The sequence below is a fragment of the Candoia aspera genome, chromosome 5, assembly GCF_035149785.1.
Source record: "Candoia aspera isolate rCanAsp1 chromosome 5, rCanAsp1.hap2, whole genome shotgun sequence".
Taxonomy (NCBI): domain Eukaryota; kingdom Metazoa; phylum Chordata; class Lepidosauria; order Squamata; family Boidae; genus Candoia; species Candoia aspera.
Window position 1 is genome coordinate 27,514,390 of NC_086157.1, and position 21,914 is coordinate 27,536,303.

At 37.5% G+C, this 21,914-nt stretch overlaps 1 protein-coding gene across 1 annotated transcript; it reads right to left on the reverse strand.

The window, feature by feature from the left end:
• Positions 1 to 1,431: 1,431 nt before the first annotated feature.
• On the reverse strand, positions 1,432 to 19,216 carry SLC10A2 (solute carrier family 10 member 2). The gene is made up of 6 exons (XM_063304394.1): positions 18,777 to 19,216; positions 15,722 to 15,840; positions 6,171 to 6,259; positions 5,295 to 5,470; positions 3,290 to 3,447; positions 1,432 to 1,830 (listed from the first exon to the last, which is right to left on the reverse strand). Exons 1-6 carry the CDS (start codon positions 19,214 to 19,216, stop codon positions 1,658 to 1,660), a joined length of 1,155 nt encoding a protein of 384 aa, XP_063160464.1. The 3' UTR covers positions 1,432 to 1,657.
• Between the last annotated feature and the right edge of the window lie 2,698 nt (positions 19,217 to 21,914).

Consider the following 21,914-nt stretch of genomic DNA (forward strand, 5'->3'; position numbering starts at 1 on the left):
GCTGGAATATGCTATTGAATCTGTTTTAAAGCACCAGAATTTCACAGCAGGTGAACAGCTAACATGAAGGACGTTTTCTGAAGTTAGAACATTTTGTGAACTACTGTTTTACCCTGCCAAAACAAACAATAAACAAACAGAATTGGGAAAGGAGTGAAGCAAACTTGAATTTGGTTAACTTTCCCCTCTTTTATTAAAAAAAGGCATGATTGCCAACCTTTTTTCTTAATGGAATTTATTTATTTATTTATTTATATTTTGAATTTCTATCACTGCCCATCTTTCCTGAAAAGGGGACTCTTCCTTGGGGCACCAAAGAGAAACAGACCAACAGCAATTGTATTGCCACATCTTCTTCAAGGCTGCCAGACATGATTGTTTGCATCCAGCCATGGATATGCAACCTAGATCCTAACCCTAAACTTCCCTTTGGTCAGAAAAAAAAGTGTGAAGATCTATTTATCTCAGCATTAAATTAGCTTTGGAGGTTGTTATCTTACATCCAGCAAAAACTTGTCACTATCAAAAGGCATTAAATAAGTTTGGCGCCAAGAAGGCAGCAATGTTAGATATGTGAACTAGGAAGCTTGGATCAATAAATGCACTGGGATTTACTTTCAAATATATATACTGTACATACTCTTCTGGGCTATATATCCTCCAAGTTGTCTACATATCTATCTAGAAGTAAGTTTCAGTGGGTTCAGTATAATTTATTTCCAAATGAATTCTCATAAAATTACAGCTTGGCTAACTTTTCAAGGTTGAGTCCATTATTATGTGTACCTCAGCTTCTGGTTTCTCATGGTGGCTGCTCTGAGACTTCTAAGCAGTACAATTTAAGAGGACAAATTCTGCTCAACGTTGAGTGCTTATTCAAGGGTGTTTATGAATAGATCTCCCACATGTTAGCCTATGATGCAAAATTTATTTTCAACATCTAGACTGCAGTGGCAATATGTACTTCATTCTGCCATTGGCATTGCTATTTCTTTTCTATTTGTCATGGAGAAAAGTATGCCTAGTGCTTAGAATCCCTCATTTAAGCAATATTGGCCAGACATACTGTATATTTGCAGTAGAATACACAGAACAATAACGTTACATTCAATCACAGCACCTAGTATTAGGAAAATGGATCTTTTCCATGTGTTGGCTAAGAAGCACCACTCATCTGCATGTTCCTGGGCCTACAGTTCTTGGAATAAAGACTGCTAATTTCATAATCCCTTGCATTCTAGTAAGACATCATTAGAATTGTGCACCTGCAAGCAATCAATGGACAGGGAAATAATAAAATTATGTTTTTCAGTTTCTCAAGCTCAAATAAATGTTTGTAGTCTTCTCTGGCTTCTGAGCAACTTATATTGTGATAAATACAGTTCAGCACAAAATCCAGCACAGAGTAAAAGAAGATTTCCAATGGTTTATTGTCATACACATTTTTTGCTGACTAACATATTAAATCCCTTAGAAAATTAAAATAACTTCCCTCACATTTTCCTGAGAAGTGAGAGGTAAGACCAAAGGATACAATTGTAAGCAAATAATTTAAAGGGAAGGATATTTGTACAAAAGTATACTTCAAATATTTTAAAGTATTTCTCTTTAAGGAATAGAATTTTTAAAAGCCAAAGTTCCAGAAAATCCATACTTCTTATACTTTTCCATTTGCTGTCACTGGCATGTGGTTCTCTTCTTTTCCTTCCTCCATCTTAAACCCTCCATTTGTTGTTGCATATATTGATGCTGGCCCCAACTCAGCTCCATTTTCTTTCTCTATCAAATTGTTCTTTCGATCAGCAAAATACCTCCTGTATATCTGGTAAGCTAAGGACAGTGGCATGACATGTTAGTGGCTGGAACTGAAGTAACACCCAGTCACAAAATTGTATTTGCTTTGGAACCTTGATAACATTCAATAGTTACAAAAAAACACACTCATCTCCTGAGTATAGGTCTGCACTCTTGATTATTATTTGTGACCAAGAGCAAAAGAGGACTGAGCTCCTCCATATCTGACATGGCTTCAGAAAAGAGAAACCATTGTTTGGAAATGCTACTGGGGTGTCCTCATTGTATGGTCAAAAAAGTCAAGATGGGGGCCACAACGGTGCAAACAAAGCTCTGTAACGCACATAAAAAACAGGCAGAGCTGTCATCACAACATCACAGCTTCAATCTTGACTTTTTTGACTATAACCTGTGGACACCCCTGACTGCTATTCTTCCTTTATTTTGGATTTCCTTATACTGCATTTTTAACCTCTAGCTTGAAAGTGGTACTTGGAAATGCCATTGTGTCTCTCCCACATATTCTTGATATTTGTCAAGTTCCCTGCACTGTGCCCCACCGACTTTAATTTTTGTAGCTTCTCTTAATTGGAAAAGAACGAGAAGCTTGCATTCTGCAAAGCAAACCACCATCTGCAGCATAATTAGTATTTCCAGCAAGGCCTCCGAGCCCCACATAGAGACTTCATTTAGAACAGTGTTTCTCAACCTCAGCACCTTCAATTCTGGGAGTTGAAGTCCATGCATCTTAAAGTTGCTGAGGTTGAGAAACATTGATATAGAACATAACATTGAGGGTGGTTGTACGGCATTGTTTTGTTCAGCTCCTGGTAAATGAAAGTTTTGTGACTGGCCACACCGCTCAAGGCAACAATTTTGTGAGAGTGCCCATAGCATGATCTCAAATGTCCAGGTATATGCACTAGTCCAAAACATTTGGAGATATCAGTTTGAGCTCTAATATTATGTTTTGCCAGGTCAAAGTTTGTGTCACATACATAGAAATATGGCTCCTAATTCTGTTTTTTTTTTGGCTGTGGCAAATTCAGACATCACATAAACATGGCTTTATCCTAACCATACCTACAGTATAATTCTCATGAATGAATGAATGAATGAACGAACAAATGAATAAAAAATAAGACAGTTATTTTCTTCTGTAATCTATACCAGGAATATTTTCAGATTCATTCCTATTTTCATGGTTAATATTGACCAATTCAGAGAATTTATTTATTTATTTTATTTCTTTCAAATTTCATCACCGCCCATTCCCCTCAAAAGAGGGACTCTGGGCGGTTTACAATATTTAATCACTTCCACGGATGTTTTTAAAGGTCATTATCTTTAAAGTTGTGCATTTTATTTAATTTGGGAGATAATGACAGGAAATAGAATCATCAGTATTGCATGAATAAATAGTAGAGTTTCTGAAATGATTTCCCGATGTTTTTTTAAAAAAAGATCCAAATGGGTCATAGGCAAGGTGGCTTACCTCCCAAAATTATTGCTGCAAAGACAAGCTGGAAAATGGAATAGATGAGTGGGAAAATAAACATCAGTGCTATTTGTTCCTCACTGAAGGAGAGCTGCACAATGGTTGTACACAGCTGAGTGTTCTGCATTCCTGTTTCTAGAGCGACTGTACGGCATCTAAAAGAAGTAACATTTAAAAAAATGTGAATCTCATTATCACATGCATGCTTCTTCACCAGCAGCATTGTTACTGTTTCATCTACAAATTTACTAATGTTACAAGATGTCTTGTTATCAACATTTTAAAGAAATCCCTGGCCTACAGGCTCACTGTCTAAAACTGACTGGTGCAGATGGGAAATTGGACAGAACGGCAGCAGTTCAATTTGTGACGTTTCTCTCCTAATTAAGCCAAGACCAGGACAGAAATGGTTTGGAAGGCAGACAGTGAAATATGGGGTGCAATGTGAGACGTGTATATGTTGTCTGTATTTCAGTATTTGATGTGTCTGTTAAGCTTTCCCCAAAACTAAACGAATGAAATATCCTTAGATGATCACTGTGTGATTTCCCCATGACATTTGAATCTTCAAGCTACTGGTGATGTCCCTAACCTGATTTCCTTGTATGTGATGCCGAATAGATGGATGAGACTGGTTGCAAAATAAAACTGCAGTAGGAACCCCTGAGATACCACTACGTTATGGACCCTTTAACAGGAAGAGTCTGGTGAGTCTGATTTCAAGGAGCCAGGATCTAGCTTAGAGATCTCAGTAGAACCAATTCCTCTGGCACTGACTCTGCAGCCCTAAATGGTGATGCTGCAACAATGACACAACCTTCAAGTCTATGAAAGCATCACTTTGTGGTGTAAGAGCCAAAGGGTGGAGAGAGAGAGAGTCACCAGATTGCTTCAGAAAAGAGCCTTAGCAGTAATGGTCTGCTTGGGAATAATTCCTGAGTAGTTTGACTTCTTCAATCAATTCTGATCAGTCAGTTCTATTTGGTTGGAGGCCAGATGCTTCCAGAAAGCCAAGGCTGGAACCATTTCCACGACAGCTTGATTTCTATTACCAAGCAAAGCCTTGCTCATTTCCAAGGACAAAAATCCTGCCTTTTATCAGGATCTGATGATATTTTGCTTACCAGATCTCTAAACTTGCTACTGGAATTGAGCCTCATTGACTAAAAGTCTGGTCTGGAGCATAACTATGTTATTGTCTACTGTAAATGCTTGAAGCTTGAACTGATTATCCATTTTGCCCTGCTGTGTGATTCCTGGACCAGGATATAGATGGTATATACCTATGTATGTCTGCCTATATTTTGATAATGCCTACCTTAGGCTTCAGGCCAACTCACTGCCAGGATGTAGCCTCTAATTGCTTTCCCCAAGACAAGAGAATACAGGTCTCAGTAAGAAACTGTCCTGAAATTGGGAAACCCATCTCTGGCATACTCCTTTTGAGTTGCAGCAGGCTTCTAAAATACCAGCAAAGGATATGGGATGTTCTGAGGGAACTTCCTTCCCTAAGCAGATCTAAGGCTCCATCAGGAAAATTACATGGATCTATTGAACTACACAAGGATTAATGATATGGTAAATACAGTGAAGTAGACTAGCTCCTACCTCTCTTTCCTTTTTTCTGATAATTCTGAATTTATGATGCATCAAAAGTTTCAGCATAAATTCATTTAAATTAGCTTTTGAATCTGAGTTGGGGTTGGAGAAGACTGAACAATTGAGTTTTGTGAATCAAGTAGAGTTTTTATGAGAAAGATTATAATGTCCGTGTAAAGGGACATCAAAGATTTCAGAAATATAGTTATCTCATAGCTTGGAAACATCATCTTTTTAAAAGGGAATTAGAGAATGACTAAGAGTTATAAACAGAAGAGAATAAAACCTATAACTCTATGCTTAATTAATTTTTTAAAAAATTAGTTTTTTTTTAAAAGTAGACAGGTCTATATGGTTTATGTTAGGTAGGATGACAGGGTATTAGTTGTGGAACAAACATTACCTATTCCAGGGTTGGCCAGCGAGGCGAGACAAGAAAAAGCCTAGAGAATAACCAGCAGCTGGAAAGATAGTCCCAACAATCCAGAGCTGAGGAGTAATTGCCCAGGAACTTTGGTATAATATTCCACCAACCACAGCTATGATCACTATGAGAACAGCACCAGTAATGGAACCAACCTGAGAACCAGGGAGAGAATACATATTGTTTAATTTAAATATATATCCAGTACAAATGATAGCTTTGAAATCTTCTAGCATATATTGTGGAATCAGGACCAATCCTATTATGAGATAGGCAGCCCAAGGCAGGAAATCAGTGTGGCAATATTATTAGCAATAATTGATCAGTAGGTCAGTTTATTAGAATTATGACTATATTTTCTGTAACATAATAATGTTTTCTGTCTCATATATCAAAATGACTTGGGCTTCCTCTAGGTAGAAGAGGAAGTAAGTACTTTTCTGATTCCCATTTTGGGGATTGGGATGGTCTGTGATTGTCCAGAGCCTTAAAGAGAGTAGGTGACAAACAGATCTTTTAAATAATTAAGTAGGAATATTTTGCTTATTCCTCCAGCATTCAAGTTTGGCTAAGGAAGCAAAAGTGATTGTTCCAGTATAAGTTTGTGTATGTATGTATTTGTTAGATTTATATGGCCACCCATCTTTAGGCAGCCAATAACATATAAACAAACATAGTCAGAACAGACATCAAAACAACATTAAAAAGTGTATGAAGGCAGCCAAGGTAAAAAACTCAATCTATAATAAATTCAAACCACAAGCACATGGGCTCCAGCTAAGAACTTGACTCCCAAGCCCCCCAGTTATACCTTGAGTATTCTTTGAATAAGTATTCATAACTGTTCAGCCTTACCTTAAGTATAATTTTAGCTAGTTTGGGCCATCGATGCTTAAAAAACATCCCAAAGGAAACAGGAATGATAAGTGCAACCAATGAAAGGCCTGGGGAAAAAAAAAACCAAGTTAAATTGGGGAAAAGGCACCTAGGCTGAGAGAAATGAACATTCTTTAAAATGTTCTTTTATGTTTGTGAAAAGAAAGAGAGGAAAGGGGAAAAAAAATCTCAAAGCTCTCATCTACTAATAAAAAACAGTGTTATATGTGCCATGTTATACAAATCAGTTTACTTGACAAAATAGGAAATTGATCATATACTGTAAACTAGTAAATGAAGTTTAAATTTCTAAATGGTTCCCCAAATCAGGACTTGCAGCAGTAAAATCCATGTTGAAATATAGAAAAAAACGTAAGTTCTTCAGACTATTGTATAATGGAAACATAATATTGTTTCAAGTTGACAGTGTTAATTATTTTTTCAGACATAAAAGGGTACAATATTCTTGACTATTGTCCTGTACAGATTTCCAAACCATTGGTATATTATTCAAGAACCAATGAATCTTCCAGAACAAAATTAATATGAAAAATTAACTCCTGTCCAAAAGGGAGCCGTTATATAGTACAAGACTACATTTTTGAGCACCATTTCTCCATCAAGTACCTGAATCCACTGATTTCTTCTTGAAAAGACATGTAGGTGTTCAATAAGCACATTATAATAATTTGTGTTAAATTAACTGTGATTTGCATGAAGATGACAAAATGGTCTTCCATTGACATTCTCAAGCACAACACCCCAATTATTTATCCACCTCTCCTTATACTTTTTGAACACCTAACAGTGTATTTACAAATAATTATTGTAGGCTTATCATTTAGTACAAAACATTAAATCTTCCAGTACTAGAAGCAGTTAGGGGTACCAGATCATATCTAGATAAACAGTTTTTACTTGAAGATAGTGCCACTGTACCTTTTTGGCAAATGATATTTACATTTCGACTCTTCGGATAATGTAATTTTATTAGTGGGTCTAAGGCTGTGTACTCCATGGTCTGGTTAGATTCTTCTGGCCAAACTATTGTATACCATAATTCCCAAATAGCTGACTCTGCAGGAGGAGAAATTCCATGCTTTCTAAGTAGTTGTCAGACTCCACAATCAAAGGATTGTTGAATCTTCTGATCTTCTGCAATGATGGATCAACGTGTGTCAAGAAAGAAGATGGGAGGGGGAAATTGCAAGGAGTGTGAATCATTGTTGTTTGGGTCGGAAAAGGGGGAGTCAAAGTCATACTGCCAGAGATGTCTGTGGCTGGTATGGCTGATCATTAGAGGTTGGGTGAGAAAGAGACAGGAGGGATGAGTGGGGCATTGGAAAGTTTTAATGAGTAAGTTTAGGCAGGAATCTTTTAATCGCAGCTTTCTTTTGTTCTGTGCACTTGTTCTCAATAAAGCTGAATTCTGTATATACCAATTGTGCATGAGTTGGGTCAATACTGGGACTAATGGTGTCAGTTCTTACAGTAGTTAGGCCTAAAATCCTCCATTTCTAAGAGGTATCAAAAAAGCAAATTTCAAGGTGATACCTGAAAGGAAGTTTCCAGTGGGCAGAACTTGCTGTTCATTAACCCCAAAAAGAAGCTAGGTATTACAGTGTAAACTTTTATCTGTAAAATTAAAGCCACCTATTTTAACTGACATTTGAGTGAAAAATGAGGAGGAGATTTTTCTCCAAATAAACTTCCAAAACAGAGCATTAACTTTCAGAAAATACATTTTAGGTATGCCATATATGGTATACACTATCTGTGGTATAACTTTCATTTTAAAGGTATTAATTTTTCCCCAAATACTTATCATCTGAGAGATATTTCTAGGTATTTTCATCCAAGGTAATTTATTGCCTCTGGGCACTGTCAAAAGTTTCCAGAAAAAAATCTGATTTTGAAAACCTAGTAGTCCCCAAGGGCATCCGCTCATTAATTTTGGTATGGAAGAGTCAGGTTTATCAATAACTACCACACAGCGTTTGTAAATAGGACTACTTGATGTTCCATACTCTCATTTATCAAGCCATGAATTTCACTACTGTGCCTAACTGAACATGCAAAAACTTCCAATTACAAATCAATCAATGAAGGAGAGAAGGCAAACCTGTCGTACATCCTTTTCCAGTAGTAAAAGGGCTCCCAACTTTTATCTGAAAGTTAGATGATTCTGAATTTAAGACAACAGCTCCTTATGCCCACTCAAGGAGTTGTAGACAGAACAAAATTATAAACACTATACAACACCTATTTTTTCAACCTTGGATTGCCAGCTGAAAGCTATCTTGGATATTTCCCCCTCCCAATAAAATGCATATATGTGTCCCACTTGTACATGTTTATGGATCTATATCTCTTCAGGAGCCATACTCCAGAAAACTGCCAGGGCTTCGAAAAATAGAAGACAAACAAATAAATAAATACATTGGTAATAATTGATTAAAATAAACTATCAGTAGAAAATGGTGACAGCCCATCTGGTGTGGTGGTTAAGACACTGGGCTATAAATTTGGAGACCATGAGTTCTAGTCCTGCCTTAAGCATGAAGCCAACTGGATGATCTTGGGCCAGTCACTCTCTCTCAGCCCTAGGAAGAAGGCAACGGTAAACCACTTCTGAAAATCTTGCCAAGAATACTGCAGGGACATGTCTAGGTAGTCACCGGATGTCAAGACAGACTTGAAGGCACACGCACACACACACACTTGTTGTTGTTGTTGTTGTTCAGTCGTTAAGTCGTGTCTGACTCTTTGTGACCCCATACACACATACACACAAGATATTCCATTTATAAAATTAATTGATTTATCTCATCTTATCAATGTAAGATGCCCCAGGCTATTGAAATACAATTACCTGTGGGGCAGGGAGCCTCATCTTCTTATTGAATAATATAATAGATAAAATTCTATTAGTTTTCACATTTGTTTTTGGACAACAACAACAACAACATTCTTACTATCAACAGAGGGAAAATAGTGAAAACTGAAGGAATCAAGATGCCCTAAGGAAATAACATCAAGAGTCTGGATGAAGAAGATCACAACAGATACCTGGGCAACCTTCAGGATGACCACATCAAGCACACTGAAGTCAAGGAGAAGGTTAATAGTGAATACATCAGAAGAGTGAAGAAGATCTTAAAGTCCAAATTCAGTGATGGAAATACCATCAAGGCTATTAACACCTGGGCAATCCCAGTCATTAGATATACAGCTGGAATAGTGGACTAGACTCAAGCTGAACTAGAAGCCCTGGTTAGGAATACCAGAGAAATAAAGACAATGAATCATGCCCTTCATCCACACAGTGACGTTGATAGACTATTTACCAAGGAGCATAGGTCGGCATGGAATGTTGCAAGTACACCAGACAGCTGAAGAAGAAAACAGGGCACTGGAAGAATATCTGAAGAATGGTGAAGAAGATGCAGTGAAGCTAGTGCACCATGAAGGCTTACTGAATACCAAAGAGACCAAACTGGCCAAGCAGAAAGACCAAATGAAGAATAGAAAAGAGACATGGCAAGGCAAAGTATTACATGGCCAGTACCTAAAAAAATTAGCAGGCAAAGCAGATAACAACAAGAGCTGGCAATGTATAAGAGTGGGAAAGTTGAAGAAAGAGACAGAGGGGCCAATTCGGGTTGCACAAGACCAAGTCTTAAGAAGAAATGCACATAAAGCCAGAACTGAGAAGACGGCAACAGACAGCAAATGCCGCCTCTGCAAAGAAGCTGAAGAAACAGTGGACCACCTAGTTAGCTGCTGTAAGAAGATCGCACAGACTGATTACGAACAATGGCATGGCAAAGTAGCAACAATGGTGCATTGGAATATCTGCAAGTAATACCATTTGCCCACAAGCAAGAACTGGTGGGACCACAAAATAGACAAAGTAATAATAGAAAATGAAGAAGCTAAAGTGCTCTGGGACTTTATAATGGAAAGAGACAAGGATCTGCCACACAACACCCCAGATTTAACAACTGTTGATAAGAAAGACAAAAAAGTCTGGATAGTGGGCACTGCAATACCTGTAGATAACAGAAGAGAAAGAACTGGAGAAAATCACAAAATATAAAGACCTGCAAATAGAACGACTGTGGCAAAAGAAAGCAAAGATAGTACCAATAGTAATAGGTGCCTTGGGTGCAATTCCAAAACATCTGGAGCACCACTTGAACACCATCGGCATTGACAAAATTACCATCAGTCAACTGCAAAAGGCAGCTTTACTTGGAACAGCTTACATCCTGTGACGATACCTTTAGTATTATTAAACAGCAACATCTGCCTATCCCAGGTCCTTGGGAAGGACTCTATAAGTGGACAAAAATGCCAAATCCAGTCTAAACATCTGGCTGACTGTGCAACTGACCATAATAATTCTGTAATACATTTTAAGAATTCCTGAGGACAGTCAGATTTTGAAATAATAAAATGATACTGCCTATAAGTTGTATCAAAACCTGCTCTTTAAACAATGGAATAATTACAACAGGATCTACTTTAATATTACTGAAAACTGTAAGATGTGTTAATAATCTCAACTTGTCAGCCACTATTTATTTTACTTTCATACATGAAACTTGGTCTGCCTTTGCAGAGATATTGCTGAGATACTGGTTTTGATGACAAATACATTAAGGAAGATGATTTTGATCAATCCTTCTGGCCATGCAATAATCACAGTTATTCTGTAGTGTGTCTGTTTTTTCCTATGATACTGCAAATCATGAATGTTTTCCTTCCTTGGGTGTTAGCTTAAAGCTTCTTTCATAATGTGGCCCAGAAATTTTTTTTGGCTTTCATACAAGAAAATAAGCAGGTGCCTTCTCGCTCTTCAGAGTAAAGACGAGAATAGTTCCATATGGTTAGCCCTGAATATACATTTAATGAACTAAATACAGAATGGTTATAAACTTGAAGGCAATTTAGGACCCTGCAGTAAATAATGCTGATTAGAATCCTGTAAAAGAATTGAAATTAAAATATGTAAATGCTGGGCCTCTTTGCCTTTTTGCTTTTAGAACTGCCTTGTCACAATGCAATTGTGATCAATCAGGATCAATGGCTCTTGGTCTTGATGGCAGTCTGACTGCCTCTGAAGGCCCTCTGCTGGGAGACCAGTGGGCTTCCTTGGGCAGTTGGTTGGCCTGTGAGAACAGACTACTGGACTAGGTGGACCAGGGGTCGGATCCAGCAGGGCACTGCTTATGACAACAAGATCCAAACTGGCAGAATTCTTTTGTTGTAGTCTTTTCCCAAATTTTGGATTATAGCTCCTATCAGCTACATATGGCATCACTAATAATCATGGATGATGAAAGTTATAGTTCAAAAACAAGTGGAAGGACTTCCAAGCGCTCATTTTGCCTCTTTCCAAATTGCCTGTCTATTTTATTCCTTCAAGAAATATGCTACAAACTAGCACTTGGAGGGTAGCAATGAAGATCTTGGAAAAATATTCAGATGCTTTGACATGTCTACACCTACAAAAATCAGAATCATGCAGGCAATGGTTTTCTCTGTGACATTTTATGGAAGTGAAAGTTGAAGAAACAACATGGAAAGAGTTTTGATGCTTTTGAACTTTGGTGTTGGGGAAGAATCTCAAGAATACCATGGGATAGCCAAGAAAGCAATAAATATATGAATGAATCATAGAACAAATCAAGCCAGAGTTCTCACTCAAGGTGAAAATGACCAAGCTCAAATTAGACAGGGCTGAATGGTTTATGGTAGGTAGGATGACAGAGTATTAATTATGGAACAATGTACTGTATGTTGTTGACAGACAGTGTTGTTAATGTTGGAGGGGATGAATTGAACTGATATGGATTGTGGTGAGTTTATATGAATTTTGCTAAAACCTATGGTTGCAAATAATTCTATTTACTACTACATATTTGATAACTTTACGCAAAGACCCAGTTCCTTTGAGAAGTCCATCATGTTGGGAAAAGTGGAATGAAAGAGAAGAGGACAACCAGTAGCAAGTCAGATGAACTCAGTTACTGTGGTGATGGGTACTCCATTGGAAGACCTGAAAAGTCAGGTTGGGGATGTATCATCCAAGGTGAGAAGTTCAATCCATGTGGTTGCTAAGAGTCAATAACAACCTGATGGCACTCACTCACTCACTCACTCACTCACTCACTCACTCACTCACTTTTATTCCTTGAACCTTTGGGTTTCATTCAATTTTATTGGGAGATGGAAAACAGTTTGAGCTTCAAATGTTCTGAGCTTGGAATGACTATTTTGAGGGTCCTCAGCTTGAAACAAAACACCAAAGACTTTGTCCTTGATTTGTGTTTCATGCTTGAGATAAAATAATTTCCCTCATTTCATGTAGTTTTGAACATTCTGAGGGTGCTTATTTCTTTTCCTCCAAGTTCTGGGGAATTGGAGTGCATCAGTCAATAAAATAGTAGGCATAAATTCCATCTCTTCTGCCATTCGCTATAGCTAGTTGAAGGAAGGAGGTGAACGGGGTTGAGGGAAGGCAGTTATAAGCACATGTTCAAAGACTGAGACCCATTTTTGAACTGCCGCTTTGTGGAGAGAAACACAAGTTGACTGCTGCTTGCTTGATGCCTCAGTAGTGCTGTTTTTATTCTTTGCTATTGAAAATTTATGGGTCATATAATAATGCTGTTATCTTTGTTTTATCCTTTCTTTCTTAGGCAGGTTCTGAACTAAAAAAAGAGTGCTGTGCACTTGCATCACAGATAGATTTACCATGCTGTCGAGCTTTTGGGGCACCAGATGAGAAATCTATTTTGCTTTGTTTGTTTGTTGAGACTTGTAGCAGATCACTACAAGTTATCTTAATAGAACACTTAGCTTAATAAATAGAAAAAAAATATTAGATTGCTTATCTTAATAAATAGAAAAAATACACTATGAATGTGCACTAGGAATGATGTCTCATGGTAGTAGCCATAAGCTTATTTTTGTTGTTGTTATGTCATTCATGAGCTATGTTAAAATGAATCTATCATTGCTTCCTTGCTGGGCTCTGTAGGTTTTTGCAGGGCAGTTGCAAAAAGTGTAGTTGTTTCTAACATTATTTGCTATGGAGATGTTTTAAATAACATCCTCTTGAACAATTTTTATGGAGATTAGGTATAGGCAGCACTTAAAGTGGACTACTTATATGGACCTAAGTTGAAAAATGAAGGAATGAAGGACTTGTTTCAAGTTTCCATTGCTCACTAGGGGAATTATTCAAAAATATTTGGGGGTTTGTACCATCAAAACATAATAAACTTGAAACCTCAAGGGGGTTGTTTTGTTGTAAGCTCTTAGCAAAACATTCTAAAAAAGGCTACACACACCTGTAATTTTCTCATTGTTTCTGCTTTATTTCATTTCCATAGCTTTATCTCAATTGTTTTCTTAGTTTCTAGCTTTTCAGTTCATTGCCTACTTTCATCCTTCTTTGTTCTACCTTTCTCTTGACCTATCTTCTTAACATTCCTGTCTCACAAAGCCATGTTATATAGCCCATCCTTATCTGCTGGAATTTGTTTGAACCTCTTTGTTTCAGCCTTTTCTATTTATTTCTCTGTTTTCCTTGGCTTTTATTAGGACTGCACATTGACTCCAAGAATTAGTTTGTGCCCAAATTAATGATTCAGAGACAGCACTTAATTAAATTTAAACAGTATCAGAGGCTGTTTGATTGGTGTTATGGCCTGAATCCAAAGTGAGATTTGGGAAATGAAGTTTCATGTCTCCTGTGGACGAACATGGAAAATTCATAAATGCTGTAACTTTTATTTTTAGCAGGAGGCATAAATCCTGCCCACTTTCTGAAAAATAGGAATATGAGTTTTAGAACTAGGTTGTGATTTAACCCTATATTTGGAGTTATTTCAGTATTTGGGCAGAATTGGCTGACAATTGCAGACAAAAAGATAAAACTCTATCTATCTCCAAAGCTAGAGTGAACGGAGAGTCTGCCAGTCAGTGTCAGAAATTTTATACCATATGCACAGTGCAATATTGCTTACTTGAGCTTTCAAGAATCTCTGCTGCCTACTAAAGGGACACTCACAGATGATGCAGAAGACATTCAAAGAAGCATCTAACTTGCATTCTTGTGTGCAGTATCTTCATTTCAGATGTCTTTTCATCAGGTGATAAATGAGCAAACTGTACCGTTTCATACATGTAGCTCTGGGATCCCCAATCTGGTACCAGGGAGCATAAATATGCCTGCAAAACATTTTTTTGGTGCCCACAGACAGCTTGTCTTTTTGGTCTTTTTTACATTGTAAAAATGATATTTCAGTTAAGATTAGTGGGAAGCTGACATACTGCAAAACAAAACTTTAAGCTCCAGCATCATCTTTAATACCATGAATGCCAATTGGCTCTGCATAGACTCAAGAGGCATTAAAAAAGAAAAGATGAGTACCTGCAGACCAAGGCTGTAATGATATGTAGGAATAACCTTGGGAGATGGGGGCGGGAAGAGATGCTGCTTAGGGAAAAATCAATAGGAGAGGACATAGCCCACAGCTGCATAATGGGCAAAAAAGGAAACTCAGAAAGGAACCTCCCTAACTTCTCTGGCTGTAAAAGAGATGGCAGGAAGTTTGTACTATCAGACTTGCAAGATTGATGTCAGCCTTCCCAGGTAGATCAGACAGGAAACACAATCAGATGAGCCTAATTCTACTTTATTGTAAGGCTACATTAACAGAAACTTGCAAGTCTGATAACACAAACCTCCTGCTGTCTCTTTTACAGCCTGAGAAGTAAGGGAGGTTCCTTTCTGAGTTTCTTTCTCTGCCCATTATGCAGCTTCAGACTATGTCCTCTCTTATCTAATCATTCCCTAGGCAGCATCTCCTCCCCTGTCTCCCAAGATCATTCCCACATACCATTACAAGGCTTTGTTTAGCCACCTACTTTGAAAAAGGACAAATAAAACTAGTGTGTGTTGAGGGGTGTATTCTGTGGGGATAGGGATAACGAAGATGGCTTTTAGGGATAAAGGTAGAATTCTGGAAAATGGTTGTTTAGTAACTGATTATGCCTTCCACACCTGCTATTGTAAGAATAGGCAAGCTCCTCAGAAGGCATTTTGTGAGAGTGCCTACAACAGGCTGAAAAATTCCAAATGTATCCATCAGCTTCAAAAGTTTAGGGATTCTTGCTAGTTGTTGCTAATGTGTGGTTGACTGGTCTTTTCAACTCCCAACTGGGCTTATATGCCACTCCTGAAAATGTATCATATGTCTCTCTGGCAACCTAGTGTTTACTGTGGGGAACTAGTCCCAACTTTATGCCATTCCTGATTCTGTCAATTGTGTAAAAAGATGCCACTGTGAGCTTAAAGCATCTGCTCTGAGAGAGTGGGGAGTCCTAAAGCTGCAGACTAATTAACCCCAAGTATAAAACCATAGCGGAGATTATGAGTGGTTTTCTACTGCAGACATTAATTGTACCAATGGATCTCGGAATAACTGTGGAGAAAAGATGCACATTTAGCTTACCAATGCTGTCATAGGGGATGAAAATGGAGTTGAAGTCTGTCCAAATCCTGGTGTAGACAAAGAGGCAAAGGGGCATCATTCCCATGGCCAGCATGGTTGAGCACGTCGTCATACTGATGCTGCAGAAGAATCAGTCGTTATTACCGTTGCTATCATGTTAACTTCAAATATTTTATGGTTTCTAAATTATGGTTTCTCACAAAATTGTGCTTGTTTCTATGTTCTAGATATATCTGTAAGGATGATGGTTGCCTTTTCAACAATAATAGTATAATGCCTATGGGTAGCAGTTTTGTAAAGTAACAGGCACATCTTAAGGAACTTCTCAAGTGATTTCTCCATGATGTTCAGATGGCCCCACCCAACCTACTGGCCTTTAGAATGAAAACTTGGCTGTTCCTTTGAGTGTGGGGGCCAGGATGAGGGAGGGTATCAGGAGAGGGCAGGAATGTGAGTCAGGTAGCCTATTATTGTTTATTGCTGATCATTGTTTTTGATCTTGTTGTTTTCTCTTGTTAGCCACCCAGAGTCACATTGTTCAAATTGGATGGCTGTATGAATCCTTCAAATAAATAAATAAATAAGAAATCTTTATCATGCATTCACTCTGCCTTTTTCATCTAACATCTAGTGTTCCAGTATTTTCCCACTTTTGCTTCTATTTCAAGGCATAACACACACACACACACACACACACACACACACAGAGTGCACAAAGACAACATCTGATAATGAGGAAAGACAAAAGAGTTGTCCAATGTCCCAACATAATTTAAGTGGTATGGCCAGGAATTGACAATCTGGAAGGATTCTTAAATATAGGAACACTAAAACATAGACTCCAAGGATGGTGAAAATGGAAATAAATTCAATACTGAGAAATCATGAGCTGAAGCTTAAAGATTACCCATTTACCAGAAAACAATGGAAATTGTATCTAAATAAACATATTTATGATAGTATTGTCAGGTTGAATTTATATGTGAATAAGCCTTGCTGAACCATGCTCTCTTATTTTCCAAGTAAATATAAGGATTACATTAATAAAGTTTATTTTCTCCATTGTAGTGTAATACCCCAATAATTAAGTGCTTACAAAATATTAATGGAAGAAGAGGGACTAAAAATAAATAGTTTCTATTCTTTGGTTTGGCCCATTAGGAATCATAAGCAGTAATTAATCACAACTGGGAGGGAATGCAAGCAAAATTTAGACAGAAAATTTGTATCTGGTCTGATTCTGGAACAGTTAAACCAGTCATTTGTTACTATGGGAAATATTACTTATTTACTGTATGTAACCTGGGCTCAGTCTTAAACAAACTTACTTGGAAATAAGTCCCACTGAGTACTTTATAGCTGAATAAACATGGACAGGATTTCATTGTAAGGCAGCAACCCTGTTTGTATGGGTGAAAATCTAATTTAACTAATTAGTGCATGAAAACTTTATTTTGTTTTAAGAGTAGCTAGACAAAATCCTGATTGCTTTTAACAAAAACACAGTGAGATATGATTAATGAGTAAGCATTGTTAGCATTTATGAACGATAACCCTTTAAAATCAATTATTTTGTCTGGATTTTAAAACAATACCTGTTCTCGATTCACTTTGGCATGTAAGATTGTTATTAATAGCAACATGTGTACTGCAAAAATTCCTATGATTTAGTGCACAATATACAACTGATGTGTGTGGGCTAGAATAGCATGTTCATCAGTCTGTACTTGCAGGCATATTCCATATGCCATTCCATATGCATCCCCATATAGAAGCTTATACACATGTGATCCAATAAATATTGCAGGTCACCTGTGAATAGTTGAATGGAATGAATATATGTAAAGATATATTTCTGAACTGGCTCTTCTGAGCCCAGCTTTCAAAAGCAATTTAACAGTTTGGCACTGGTAAGATAAAAGAACAACTCAGAAACCAGAAATTATACCCTGCCAAGTTTTACTTGTGCTAGAACAGATTTTACGTTGGTTTGAGATTCTGAATGTAACTGCAGTTGTGCTGGATCAGATCATACATATGTTGCTAGTAGCAAGCAAACTATGACTTTGGACTGCATTCCTTTTATTTTTATTAACCCTTCAAGTTCTAGCTCTCTATATTATTGACTAAAAAAAAAGAAGCAAAAAAGCAACAACTCTAGAATAAGTCACGCACCAGGTTCAGGAAAGTACCTGCCAACTTTTCAAAACCATTAATCAAAATATGTAAAAAACAGAACTGATGCTTTTGAGATATATAAATGTGCTTCTAATCTTTTCTCTTTCTTGCTCTTCTTTCTCCTTTTTGTTCCAGTGGTGGTTTGGTTTGGTTTTTGTTTTCCAAATTCAGTGGTGCCTAGCAGTAGTGGCCAAATCTTCAAAGAATCCCCCAAGTGGTCCCTTCTTCCCTGAAAGAATTTTGGAATTCTTTCACCCTTCTTTTCCCTTCCAACTTTTTTTTGCCATCTCCGCTCCTATGGCAGATGGGCTCAATAATCAGCCAACCCTGTCTTGAAAAGTTCTTTTTTATTTTCCCTACTTGGCCTTACTTACATCAATTTCCCTGCTTTAATTAATCATGCAATTCATTGCTCTATATTTTCTATTGAGGACTCAGGAATTCATTTTCTCCAATTGAAATTCACTGTGTTTCTGCTATTCCCAATGAAGGCACTTGAACACTTTGATTTGGTGCTCTTTTTATATATGTGTCAATATAACTATTTATATTGAAGAGATTGATGGTAGCAGATAAATTCATCAAGATCCATTTCAGCTGAGATTTAAAGATCACATAATGAGTGTGTATCTACAAATGGACTTGAGTTCAAGCCACACTGTTGAGGGTGTTTTCTAATGAGGTGGATGCTGCACAGCAATGTTTTAAGCACAATGCTCTATAGAGAAATACAGTGTGTTATGTTTATGAAATTATAAGGTCTATTGATTTCAATGGGCTCTCTCCCTAATAAATATGCACAAGGTAGCAGTTTTAAAGTTCAATTTTTAAAAATACGGGACAAATTTAAACTCTGAGAAAAGCAAATCACTCTTACCTTAGGTCCATGTCACCATCCACCCAGTAAGCTAAAATGTTAGAAGCTGCTCCACCAGGACAACATCCTATGATGATCACTGCAACAGCTTGAATTGGAAGTACATCAAAAGCAAATGCCAGCGTGAAACCCAAGAGAGGCATGATTCCAAACTGGCAAAGGACACCCACAATGATACCCCATGGCCTTTTTATGTATCTTAAAAAATTCTTCAGTTCCACATTGCAGCCCATGGAGAACATCACCAGTGCCAGCATAATAGTTAGGATGGTACTTAAGATTATACTCAAAACTTTGTTGAAATTCTCTGTGGGCTGTATGCAGGATGTGCCTTTGCAGATAGTGGCATTTTCAGAACAGTGTGAAAAATTCAAAATTGATTGTGTTGTCAGAAATGCAGAGGTTAAAATATCAGATTCCCTAAAATGGTCTTCCGGCATTTTGAAGGGGAAGATACGCTTGTCCAAGCTCTTATGCACTATATTGAAGCTAGTCTTCTTCAGTACCTCATTATAAATGACTAGGGGCAATAAAGAAGATGATAATGCTGGAACTTGGCAGTTGCTAAGGTTTAGAGTTGAGTTGCTGAGTCACAATATTCCCCTAGTACAAATACATACATTCATTGTGAATCAATCATTTATTCTCAGAAAAGGTGAGGTTTCACACTAAATTAATATTTAAACATAATGAGCGACAAGCAAAAAATAGCTAATATATTACATGAGGATCAAAGAGTACCTTTGGATGTGAGCATCTCTCTTTAATATTTATCTATTTGCCACCCTTTAATTTTCAGCTAACAGTTTACAGTTATGTGAAAAAATATTTGCCCCTTTTGGGTTTCCTGAATTTTTCCAAAACTTTGCCACTGAGTGTTATCAGAACCTCATGTGGGTCCTTCTGACATATAAAGGAAATCTGAGTGGAAAAAAAAATATCCAAGTTTGGTGCTAGTTTTGTTTACTTCGTAAACTGTTGGTCTAGTGGTTAAGGTGCTGGGCTAGAAACCAGGAGTCTGTGAGTTCTAGTCCCGCCTTAGTCATGAAAGCCAGCTGGGTAACCTTGGGCTCTCTCTCAGCCCAACTCACCTCACAGGGTTGTTGTTGTGGGGAAAATAGGAGGAGGGAGCTTAGGTATGTTCGCTGCCTTGAGTTATTTATAAAAATAATAAAGTCGGGATAGAAAATAAAAGAAATAAATAGATTACTTTTATAACAATAAATGAAACGTGAAGGTAGCAGAGCAAGTCTCTGCAGAATTGATAGAGAGAATATAGCACAAGATAATCAAGTGGAAGAGTGCCAGGGAAAATAATATCAGTGTAAAGCATTCTGACATTAAGGCTGCTTGTGAATTAAATGGTGAAGTGTTATGTAATGAATGGAAATAGTGATTTCCCAGAACATTAGTAGAATAAACCTATTTTTCAGTTAAATGGTACCCTTATTGAAAGAAATTAATACACTATACTTTATATATTTAAAGTCTGTAATGCATAAGCTGCATCTCTTAGAAGACTTTGCCTTTGAAGGGAAAACCCAAAATTTCATCTTGGGAAGTACAATGAAATGATGCATGCTTGGGTGAATGTAGGTGATTTCCATAGTAAGATTCACAACTGAAGTTTTGCTCAGCATTATGCCTCAAACCTATCTTGAATTACCTATTGTAATATTTTATCTATAGCAAAATGGAGCAAAACTATTTGGTTCCAATGGCAGATTGCTTTGACATTTCCAATCATTTGCTACAGCATCACTCCTTTCTATTAGTAAAATGGGATGGTGGTGGGGAAAAGAAATAGTCCAAGGGTTGAGGACAACATTAGGTCTCTGAGAAACAAAACACTTATGGGAATCTCACAATTGGGCTGGGCCACAGAGAAGTAAAATTTATGAGAATCTGATGTATTTTACTTGGATTATCTTTATATTTTTAAAAATAGATTCACAGATTTTACCTTACATTAATATATGAATTATTTTATGGTGTTTTAAATTTTGGGATTGGAAGTTCAGTTTATTTCCACTAAGGAAGACATACATCAGAGTGATCTCTTCTGCAGAATGTACTCTTTGCCTCTACATTAAAATGGTTTATCTTAACATATTTGCATTTGGATTTGTGTGGCCATAGAAATGTTAGTTCCTGCAATATTTTCCAACTTGTTTCCGTTAATCTGCACGTGGACACTTGGATTAGGAATCGCAGGTTGGATACCAAAGAAGGAGAACTCCAAGAGAGATTCAGGATGTGATAAATCTTAAAAATGGTTTATTAAGGAATTGTCCCTAAATACTTACAGTGTCAGGAGGATACGACCCTAAACAGCGGGGTGAGCCCAAACTGCAGGGAAGGTTCATGTTCTGGAACTTGACTCACAAGGAAGCTTGGAAAGAAGGGTAGATCTTATAGCCCCCTTTACCCCTCCCCCACTCTTCGGTATCCTCACCTCGGTCCTGGGATAACTAGCAAGGGGAAATTAATGTTTCTATTTACATTCATTGAAGAGGAAGAGATTACAAGAAAGTAAGCAAGTACACAATGGGGGAATACACACTGAAGGTAATGCCTTGGTGCCCACTGCTTGCTTGGGATGCTGGCGGCTACAAGCCAGGAGCCACTTAAAGCCTTTAGGGTGAAACTGATTAGGGTCTTTGTCAATTTCAGATAGCTGCACAAGCTGGCCAAGGGTGCTAATTAAGCAGCTCAGGAAGAGATAGCTTGTTTAGGCAATCTCTGTCCTCTGCAGGGTGGAAAATTTTGCAAAGGGGGAAAGGGGAAAGGTAAAAACCACAAAAAATACAAGTTAGGCAATCAGGCACAGGACACATATCTTCCCATTTCTGGCTTACTTCCATAGCCACTAGATTTTTTTCTCAAGTATTTTGTTAATGAGTTGTCAATATAAACAGACAGATTTTTAAGGTGTCAGGAAAAGTCTGAAAAATGCCATAGGTGAAGCCAACAGTGCAAAAACCACTCAAGCTGAATCCAATGCCAAATCAAAGTATCTTCTGCTTCAGCTAGCTAGAACCAGAGAGAAATAGAATAGGACAATTGGCATCTACAAAAAAGAGATCAGTTGCTCCATTCCTTCCCCCAAATAGCAATAAATTGAGTTTCAATTTGTCT

What these genes read in the sequence shown, in the direction of transcription:
- SLC10A2 (XM_063304394.1), bottom strand. Translation starts at nt 19,216, where the DNA reads ATGCCGGAAGACCATTTTAGGGAATCTGATATTTTAACCTCTGCATTT. An exon ending in GATGGTGACATGGACCTAAG is followed by an intron (nt 15,841 to 18,776) that starts GTAAGAGTGATT and finishes ATTCTTCTGCAG; the next exon opens with CATCAGTATGACGACGTGCT. An exon ending in CATCCCCTATGACAGCATTG is followed by an intron (nt 6,260 to 15,721) that starts GTAAGCTAAATG and finishes TTTTTTCCCCAG; the next exon opens with GCCTTTCATTGGTTGCACTT.